Source organism: Larus michahellis, chromosome 2 (assembly GCF_964199755.1).
Source record: "Larus michahellis chromosome 2, bLarMic1.1, whole genome shotgun sequence".
NCBI lineage: Eukaryota > Metazoa > Chordata > Aves > Charadriiformes > Laridae > Larus > Larus michahellis.
This window is the reverse complement of record NC_133897.1, coordinates 163,717,242-163,728,197: the sequence shown is the minus strand read 5'-3', so window position 1 is coordinate 163,728,197 and position 10,956 is coordinate 163,717,242. Positions and strand designations below refer to the sequence as shown.

The 10,956-nt window shown below is 45.1% G+C and overlaps 1 protein-coding gene across 1 annotated transcript; it reads left to right on the top strand.

Annotated features, from left to right (window-relative positions):
• Positions 1-305: 305 nt before the first annotated feature.
• Positions 306-1,106, top strand: LOC141738368 (uncharacterized). The gene has a single exon (XM_074573562.1). It carries the CDS (start codon positions 306-308, stop codon positions 1,104-1,106), a length of 801 nt encoding a protein of 266 aa, XP_074429663.1.
• Positions 1,107-10,956: the final 9,850 nt, after the last annotated feature.

The following is a 10,956-nucleotide window of genomic DNA, read 5'->3' as shown; positions in this document are numbered from 1 at the left end:
CCGGCAGATATTTGCCACCAGCTCACTGGCTGCAACCGCGAGAGGCAACGTCACAGCCCAGGAGCTGGGTTTTGTGTACGCCACAGAACTGTAAGGGAAACACCTGATCAAGTGAGAATGCCAGGTGTTTACTCAATGGGATGTGTCTGAGCAACCCAAACACTCTGCATGTGCGTTGGTAACGTGCCTTGCAGAGAGGAAAGCTGAGAGAGGGCCTCGATCCAGCAAGAACCTCGGAGGTTGCCTGTGGAGTGTGCAACAAATCGTGACTGTTTCAGCTCAACCAGCCACGGTTCTGTGGGACAATGGATGCAGCCACCTCCTTTGGATGTGCCTCTTCAGGCCCCGATCCACTGTGGAGGTATCTTACAGAGCACGATCCAAAGTATGAACGGAAGAAGAAACTCAAGATCTCAGGCAGGGAGCTGGCGTCAGTTCCTGAGCAGGTCTTTGGCTTGGACCAGCTGCAAGTCCTGGAGATGAGCCCAGAAAGAGAGAGCTGCTTGAGGTACAGGATGGAGCTGCTCCCCCCAGAGATCAGCCGCCTGAGGAACCTAACCTGCCTCTACGTGGACTCCAACAACTTGAAGAAAATCCCTGCCGAAATTGGCACTTTGAGTCACTTGGAGAGGCTCACTCTGAGCAACAACAGCCTGAGCTCCCTGCCACCAGAAATGGGGGCACTTCAAAGGCTGCACAGCCTCCACCTGGCCAACAACAGCCTCACCGAGCTGCCTGCACCCCTCTGCCAGCTGAGGAGCCTCACCTTTCTGGATGTGAGTGACAACAGAATAGGCACAATCCCCTCCAGCATTCGGCACCTGGAGAAACTGGAAACGTTGCTATTGCTCTTCAACTCACTGGAGAGTCTGCCCGAGGATGTCTGTCTGTTAAGGAATCTGCACACGCTTTGGTTGGGAAACAACCATCTACGGTCACTTCCAGCAAGCTTTGGGGAGCTGGTGAACCTGGACTGGGGATACAATTACTGTTCATGCAATTTTGAGGGGAATCCGCTGGAAAGTCCCCCCCCTGAAGTCTGCAGCAGAGGCCCTGAAGAGATCAGAGATTATTTCTTGTCATTTCATAGGGCACAGAGAGACTAGACAACTGGTGCCAGTCCTCCTGCAGTGACTGAGATGGACTTACTCCATGCAAATCAACTGCACAAACAAAATGGGTTTCAGATGGAAAAGACTGTTAAAATCACTCTGTGGAGCTCAAAAGCTTCCTCTCTGCTGTAAGGTGATTTCTCTGGCAGTCTTTTTTTTTTTTTTGACACTAGTATTGAACACTGATGTATACCTTTCAAAAATTCATTCAGGGACAGCTATAATCTTTTTTGTTATTTAGAGTTGCGTCGATCCCACAGCATCCTCATAGGGAAGCTTAGGAAGTGTGGGTTAGATGAATGGACAGTGGGGTGGATAGAAAACTGGTTGAAAGATAGAGCTCAGAGGGTTGTGATTAGGGGCACAGAGTCTAGTTGGAGACCAGTGACGAGTGGTGTTCCCCAGGGGTCAGTACTGGGCCCAGTCCTCTTCAACATATTCATCAATGACCTGGATGAGGGGATAGAGTGCGCCCTCAGCAAGTTTGCTGATGACACCAAGCTGGGTGGGGTGGCTGACACACCGGAAGGCTGTGCCGCCATCCAGAGAGACCTGGACAGGTTGGAGATCTGGGCAGAGAGGAACCTTATGAAGTTCAACAAGGGCAAGTGTAGGGTGCTGCACCTGGGAAGGAACAACCCCATGCACCAGTACAGGTTGGGTGCTGACCTGCTGGAGAGCAGCTCAGCTGAAAGAGACCTGGGAGTCCTGGTGGACAACAGGCTGACCATGAGTCAGCAATGTGCCCTTGTGGCCAAGAAGGCCAATGGCATCCTGGGCTGCATCAAGAAGAGTGTGGCCAGCAGGTCGAGGGAGGTCATCCTCCCCCTCTACTCTGCCTTGGTGAGGCCGCACCTGGAGTACTGTGTCCAGTTCTGGGCTCCCCGGTTCAAGAGGGACAGGGAACTGCTGGAAAGGGTGCAGCAGAGGGCTACAAAGATGATTGGGGGACTGGAACACCTCTCTTATGAGGAAAGGCTGAGGGATTTGGGTCTCTTCAGTCTGGAAAAAAGACGGCTGAGGGGTGACCTTATCAACGCTTATAAATACTTAAAGGGTGGGTGTCAGGAGGATGGGGCCAGGCTCTTTTCAGTGGTGCCCGGGGACAGGACAAGAGGCAATGGGCACAAACTTGAACATAGGAAGTTCCACCTAAACATGAGGAGGAACTTCTTTACCCTGAGGGTGACAGAGCACTGGAACAGGCTGCCCAGAGAGGTGGTGGAGTCTCCAACTCTGGAGACATTCAAAACCCGCCTGGACATGTTCCTGTGTAACCTGCTCTAGGTGACCCTGCTCTGGCAGGGGGGTTGGACTAGATGATCTCCAGAGGTCCCTTCCAACCCTATGATTCTATGATTCTATGATTCTATGATCTATCTCAGGAAATGTTGTGTCCAAACACTCCATCTGAGAAAATAAGCAATAGCCAGTCTGAGAGGATAGAGTCAGGTAAACAAGGTACGTAAGCAGCAATAATCTGTACTGTTTGCACACTGGGTCGGTGCTTGAGTCTGGGCTTGAAGTAGGTGCAGGCTGATTTCTGGAAGGGTTTAAGGCCATACAGACTTGTGGATTTGGCTTTGCTTCATGTAGCCCAGAATGTCATTACTTTCCATGGTATTTTACGTCCAACACACAGGTTGAATCAGCTCAGCCTTCTGTCTGGCTCCGGATAAGAACCAACCTGTGTCCAGGTCCCACAAGGTATCACGCAAGCGTCGTCTCCATTGCTTTGGCAGGACACAGCGTATTTCTTACCCTCCTTCTCACATAGAGCAGTTTCAGTGCAGCTCTGTCACACTGTCTGGAGGCAGCATGGACCTGGAGTCGATGTGCCAGTCCCTCCAGAGCTGACCTCAGTGATATTGCTCCATGGAGCTTGGTGGTGCACAGGGGTAACCCATATTTAGAGATGCAGCACTGGCAAAAAGGTTTCCACTTCTAACGAGGCTGGGAAAGTGTTCTGAGATATTAAAATATAAGTATGCAAACTTCCTGCAAGGGAACATTTCTGAGAATTCGTGTCTATAATCATAAAAGGCTTCATCAGTGTTACATTATGGAAATTTGCTGAGACTCCTTTCTGTTTCATTTTGCTCCCTCTTCCCCTTAGCCTCTCATCAGCATTTTCCTCCCACCTCTCCTTAGCTTGGCTCTTTTGGTTTCTCTGTGGCTACTCCCTCTGACATTATCTTTGTTTTTCATTATTTTCTCATCAAAAGCCTCTCATTCCTTTATAAATGCTTTTCTTTGCTCTCTGTCTCCTTTGTTTCCTATTCCTCCTTTGGCCAACGTACAGAAAGCTGCAGCTTTGTGTCTTTCCTGGAAAGAAGGGCTGAGTCAGGCCTGCTGGGAAATGAACATGTGCTTCTAGGGTTCACAGGGAAAGGGAGAGAGAAAGGCTTTGAGACATTGATACATGGACCATTAAGTCTCTTGTTCAGTCGTTTTCTTCTCGTAGCAAAGATCAGCACCAGGAGAATAAGAGCTCTGAATCCGTGCTGAAACTTTACCGGGTGACAAAAACACGACTCCAGATATTCTTAGCGTGAACTGATTTTTACACTGCCCTGACACTCAGTATGGCCTGACCTCTGTGAAGCTTTCAAACCAGCCATCACCTTTTGGTGGCACAGTAAGCAGATTCAGTATAGGAGCCACGTATCACACAGCGATAAGTCAACGCATGGCAATAATGCGCATGCTATAACATCAAACCAGTTTACTCGTTTTTCCTGCAGCTGATCGTTTCTAAGATGTGTGATGTAAGAAAGAAAGGAGTAAAGGGACGTGGCGCCTGGCTCACTTGGCTCCTTCTGTGGCAGAGATGAAGGAGCAGAACTTGAACTGCGAGTCCTTTGCACTTGGTTGTTTTTCAGAGACTTGCAGCACAATAAGGGAGGGTGTGTGAAGTAGCTCCTGAAGCTGGTGGTAGATCAGACAGAGGGTTCCTTCAGACAGATGTCGAAGGACTGGGAATTTGTTCCTATTTCTGCCAGCGATTCGTTCCCTGGACTCAAGCAGGTCTGCTGCCTTATTTCCCTGTTCCTCCCACCCCATTCAATATGTGTAGTCATCCTGCCTTTCTAAAGCTTGTCTAGTGTAGGACATAAGTATAAAGGCAGTACTAGTAGCGGGGCACAAGTAAAGACAAGGTCATTCCCCTGTTCTGGGACATGTGTGGGACTGAAATTCTAGTAACTGTGGCCTTTTTTAGAGGCTTGTGTGTAACAGACTGAATCCTTACAGGGCATTATCTTAGACAAGCAGTAAGGGACCTTGTCAAACTGTTTAGATCCTGCCTACCTTTTTCTCTTCTCCACTGCATAGGGTTTGGGCTTGAGGAGCCAGTTCCAGTTTTGGCAACCTTTCCCTTGATTCCCAAAATTTTGGCAACCTTTCCCAGTGATTCCCAAAAGGCAAGTCAACTTTATCTTGTTTGGGGAGGTTATAGCACCTTGCAGCTTCCATTTTTGGTTTTGGCCAACCAGGTTTCATACATTAGAGGGTCCCACAAGTTTCTCATTGAGGAGACAAGCTCTTTTCAAAGCCAGTCAGTGCTAAGCTTAAGTAATCCCCTCTCAAAAAACCACAGACATAATTTCTGAAGCCTGACTGTATCCATTAATAATATGCCTGTCATTCCTGGGAGCGAATGGAGCTAAAAAGGGTGTTAAAGCCAGCAAGAAAATGTCATCTTTAATAAATAGTGCCAATACCTTTGCTGTAATTCTCCAGTCTGTTGGGATCCAGAGAAATTCTGAGAAATTAATGCAAGTGAGGGCACTCTGACCATCAAGCTGCTCGAACAGACTGAATATGTTATTCAGTTAGAAGAAATTATGTCCTGACCCCATGCTGTCTGTCACCTCGTCCTCTGCCTTTGTCCTTCTTGCTTCCAAAATCCCACTTCCCAACGTGGAAACCCCACTAGTGCATATATGCTGCAGTATTCTGGCATCTGTGTTAGTGGCGTAGTTACGCAGAGCAATAACGAGATCTCGGTGTTGTCATTAAGACGGCATTGAAATCTAATCTCAAACTGCTTATCCTGTATTTGTTGTACTCTCTGTATTGTTGCTAAGCACCCTCCTTTGCCTGTGCTCATTAAAACTTCAAGCGTTAATATCAGAGAATGGCAAACTGCTAGGATATAGGCCCCTGGCGAAAAGACCTAGATATAATCCATACTCGGGGGGTGAGGGGGAGAAGGGAGAGGGAGGAATTGTTAAAGCTGACATTCAGCATTGATGGGAGTTGTGCATGCATTTCCCTTCACCCCACAGTGTACTGCAAACAGACTGGTGTAGGGGAAGGGCATTGTCCCCTGGAATTGCATAGGACTTTCTTTTGAAAACTTTGAACTCTTGCAGCAGACACAGTAATGAAACATAAAAGCAGTGAGTGAAAAAAGTTCCAAACAGAAATTCAGAAGAATAACATATATAAGGGCAGAGGGCTCTTTAATTTAACATAGAAATGCATGGCACTTCACAGGCTGGTAGCTCAAGCCAGACAAGTTTTGACTGCAGATAAGCTGCATATTTTTAATGCTGGAGAGTTCACCTGAGGATATGACAGATTCTCCACCATCTGACATAAAACCCACAACCTAGCTCACCCGAAGGTATGACTGTAACACTCCACCTTTTTTTATGCAAAGCGAAAATTACAAAGGCTTCTTCTGTCTTTAAAAGAATATGGCTACAGTCTATGGCTGCCATAAATCTAAAAGATTAGATCCCAGAATTTACTTACTTCTCCCTCAATTTGCTTCTGCATGGACTTCAGCTTTTTAGTTTTCAATGGCTATGAGCAATGCTTAAAGAATTGCAGGACACCACGCCAGGAGCGCTGATCAGAGGGCTCTCACGTTCAGTGGTGGAATCTCTGAGCTGGCAAAACAAAAATGAAGTGGCAGTTGCTGTTCTCCTCATGCCTTTTGGAGTCAGCAGCAGATTTCCACGCTCGCTAAAGGAAAAGTCCTGAATTCACTTGGAATGGACTTTAGCACCCACCGGTTTTCCAAGTCTTTGAAAATTCTTGTGGTTGATCAAATATATTACATATAAGCATACATCAAAGGAAACACAACTTTGCAGACCACCAGAAAAGAAAAGACACTGCAGCTAGTGTCCTAGAAACATATTTGATATCTGAGAGTGCTACCTTCTGAATATGCAGTTGTTGGGTATCTGTTCCCAGATGTTTTCTCTGTGTTCTCCAATCTGGGAGGGTGTCCATCCAAAGGGCCATCATCACTGAGAGAGGCCACTGTTCCTGCTAGCAGGACGGACCCCAGTTCTACCTGCCTGTGTGTCTTCCTGTGTGCTCTTGTAGCCTCATCTCAGAACTTGACAGTTCAACTTCAGAAATGATGATTTTCTGGTGATGCAACACTGAGTCAGTGCAAGAGGTTCAGGTCTGACATGAATCCATGGGATTGGTAGGTTTAATTATCATTGATTGCATACGATCAGTCACTGTCAGAGGCACCATATTCAACTGAAGAAGTTTCTCTACACTTGGGCAATGGCACCACAGGAGAAACAAAGCAATCTATCATGAGCAAGTGCCATGTTGTTCAGCACATCAAATTGTAATGAAAGCCTAAGTAGCATATCTAATGAAGATCACACTAAGCCATACAAAGAAAGTTTTTTAACTCCCCAGAGTGTTCTGCCCATGAACCAAGAGACAGGTAGTAAATGGTGCTTAAATACTACACCCAAGCCATAGACTTCTTATGTTTGCTAAAAATCTCAGTGGTCCTCAAGAATCTTTTTCTTTTTCTGCCACCCTAGGGAAGCTATAAAATGTGTTGCCATTCCCACTGCCATGCAAACAAGCTTTCCTTGAACAGTTCAGACAGCAAGAAAATAGCAAGAGGGGAAGAGACTAATGGCATGAGCAAAACCGAAATGGAATGGCCCACGCTGGGTCTTTGTACTGAAACTCACGGGGTTTTGCCAAATTTAACTGTCTGACGCCAGCCTGGAGCTCACTGCTGCCGAGACTGCCAAAGTGATCCCTTGTCCAGTCATTTGGTGCATGAACTTCATGAGGACTTGCATTCAGCAGGATGCAGTGACTCTCACATCAAAGGTATTGGTTCAGCTGGGGTCAGACCATCAGCACAAAGTTATGTCTAAAGAGAAATCTTTCCACTACTTTGCAAGTCTCACTGTTGAAAAGTTCAAACTGAAACTTCTTCCTGTAATGCAAGCTTCTATTTTTTTTTTCCCCATTCCCCAGAGGCTTTGAAAACAGATAATTGTTTTCCTGTTTGCAACAAACTTTTTATGTACATGAAGCTCATTGAAGAGCTTCTTATGAGACTTATTAAAGTTGAACAAGCGCTGAGCCTATCAGTCTTTCTGCTCTGGCCATGTTTTCTACATCCCTGGTAGTGCTTTTCTCCTCTGGGCTATTGCTACACATCTTTACTGCACACTCACGTTCAAAACTGAATACAATATGACATCTGAAGTCTTTCTAGTGCCAAAGAAAGGACTACTGCACAACTTGATAGTTATAACCACGTTTGTTCACTCTTGTATGGCGGTGATTTCTCTTTTTTCACAAGCAATTCAGCTTATCATCTACTGTGAAACCACACTTTGCTACAGTGCTGCTATTGGCAAATTTTGGTATTGGTGTATTTGTAGAAGCTGGAGTTTGTAACCTTGCACTTGTCCCTGATGAATTTCAGCTTCATCCCCCCCACCCCCATCCCAGACAGGTTATACAATTCTTCAAATTCATTCTGAATTCAGATCCTGTCCTTCTGTGCTTACAAAGCCTCCCAGCTTTATGCCGTCTGAAAATTTAATAACCATACTCTCTTTGCTATCATCTAATTCATTAATGAAAACACAGGCCAGGATTGGATCCAGAACAGACCTGGCTGAACTCCACTTTTTACATCCTTCCACTCTGACAAAGCACCACCGATAACCTTTCTGATATGTTATCAAACCAGCTTTGCACCCAATCGATCATTGTCTCATCTAGACCATGCTGCTGCGGCTTGCTTATGAGAATGTCACACGCAACCATTTTGAAAACCTTAGTAATTGTAAGATTCGTGACAGCTACTTTTCCTTTACTCTTAAAGCCTGTTACATTGCTAAAAGTGGAGATTAGATCAGTTCAACACAATTTATTCTTGACAAATCCACATGGGCCACTTGTCCTTCCTGCTACATGAAGCAGCTGGCTGCTGTGAGTTGTTATCTTCCAGGTGCTTATGAAATGTGAGTTTGTTCCAGATTTTTTGCAAGGCTTGAAGGCAGGTGAGGCTCATTTCCCATCCCTCTCCCCCAACAAAAACAACAAAAAAAGAAAAAAAATATGCTTTTTAGCTTAGAGTATATATATTCCTTATATATCCTTATAGAATATATATATTCCAAGACTTTTTTGCCTTCTGCAGGCCTAGTGCTGTGTGAAACAGTTATCTTTAATGCAACAGCCACTTGCTGCTTCAGGCTCAGGAGAAAGATTCAGGGCTGGCTGGGGACCAGGACTCCAGTAGAGCTCATTAGAACACAAGCACAACCAGGCTGGAAGGATTTGGTAAGATCTGTACCATGTCATGGCCAGGCCTGATGTTATCTGGGTGGTCCCATGGTGGTAGCGGAGGGCTACAGCTCCTCTTGCAGTTTGGGAAATGCAGCTCAGAAACCTGTGGGAAAATATTAACTTCCATTTCCCTATTTGGTTGCTGTGCAGAGGACTTCAGCCTGGTCATGGTCCAGGGAAAAGGCAGTCACTGGGCGGGGGAAATGGCACACGTCTTGGGGTATCTAACCCATTCTGGTCCTGTCTTGTTAGCTGGGAGCTCTCCTTGTCTTTTCTTCCTGTGTCCTATTTTCAAATAGCTGTCCTTAATCCTATTTCATAGACTCAGAATGGGCCTGAGTAGCATGCAATTTCTAAGCTGGCAGCAGGGAACTGACAGTTTTGATCCCGCAATAACTAGCTTCAGTAGCTCACAGTGTGCGTCTGTGTGTGTTCCCTGGGCAGCTATGTCAACTAGAGGATGTCTGCACCCTTCGACTTGTAAAAAGGGTGTTTCAGATCAGATCAGACATCTTCTTTTGATGTAGATGAAAGAAGGATTCCTTTTTGTTCTCTACCACTAGCTGTTAGGAGGTTGGCCCCTTTCATTGGTTCTGTACGTTCACAGAAAGAATAGCAAAAGAAAGTTAGCTTACACAGGCTAAATATCTGCCAGACTGTTTGCTTCTGCATAATTTTCACACATAAAATACTGTTGCACGTTAGCTATTTCTAAACATCCACACAGCAATAACAGCATGTTTCTGTGTATCGTGACTATTTGCAAAGTTTCCTTTTCAGGTGTAAGGCAGGCCTTATCCAGACTGAATAACTGTGATTTCTTCATAGAGCACTAATAACCCCTGTTCCTAATTTTTTTGCAGCTGTGAGGTTCAAGTGCTTTGGTCATGCCCTTGATTCCCTCTTCTAGTGTTTGGTGGGACTGGGAAGAGTTGCACGGCCTGTGGTGTATGGGACTGAGAGGCAGAGCTTCTCTGTAGACCCCTTTTGAGCCAATGTCTATCCAAAGGCTACCTGCCCTTCCAAGAAGCTAGACTTCATGATCTTGCTTTTTCCTTCCACTTCCGTGCTTTTAGTTGTCTCTTTGCTTATTAGATGGTGTTGCTTGTTGGGAACATGTTAAATTGATGCTCTGTATATCCAGGCTCTTTCTGTTTGAAGTGTTATTTTTCTTTAGCTTTTTGTACTGTTGTTTGTACTGTACAGGCTTACACCAGTTCTGCACAGTTCTGACACATTCTGCACAGTCATATACACTGGGATACTTTTTTGTTTCCTAGAAAACTTTTCATGATCTGACTGAATGTAAAGAAAATGAAAGAAGTTATATGATGCAATGGGTATATGTGCATGTGGATTATGCATCTTCATTTAGCAGAGCCATTAGGCAGATGCCTTGTACGATCCCAGTTCCTCACCCTGTTTTAATATTCAAAGCACTTTACAGACTCTCATGGATATCATTGTGTTCGTGATAGGCCTTCAGATGTTTCTTCAGAAAGAGAGGATAACAATGGACTGATATTATATAGCAAAACCAGCATATGCTTTATTTGAACTAGGTAGATGGTCACTGGAAATGGCTTGTATTTCAGACTGGTAGAAAGAGCTTAGGCCAAAATGATCTTCCTCTTTAGAGTATAGCACATAGGATATTTTACAATTAATTTTCGAAATGAAATGTGCTTTTTAGTTGCAAAAGTTTTCCCTTGCATCCCCACCCAAATAAATTTAAATAGGAATAGTGTTTTATTTCAGAAGAATCAAAAGTTTGCCTGTAACTTTTCTTATTGCAAACAATATCAACAAATCTGCATCTTATTTTCTTTTTCTTTCTGTGTATACTGCCTGTATTATACGTTGTCAAAATATAGACATTGTCGCAGAAAAGACTGAAGATTTTTTTATCTAATCCCCTGGATAAAAAGAGGGGATAGGTTATAAAGTTAACAGACCTGGAGCTGTCGAGCTGCAGGATCACTCAGGAGTCCACAAAGACTGGTTCCCTTCTATCTCCAGGAAGGATTGCAGTCATTAGTTTCTGCCACTGATTGCAAAGAGCTCCTTAAGCAATCGGTTTCAAACCAATTCCCACCGAGGACACCCCCATGCAACAGTAGTGCTGTCCATTGCCAGCCTTGGTGGTTCTTGGAGAAGAAACAAAGACCAGAGGGACCCTGGAGCAAAGCCCTTCTCTAGAGGGATTCCATGCAGACCCAGCTTGCTCAAGCTGATGGATGTTTCCTTTAACAGGATG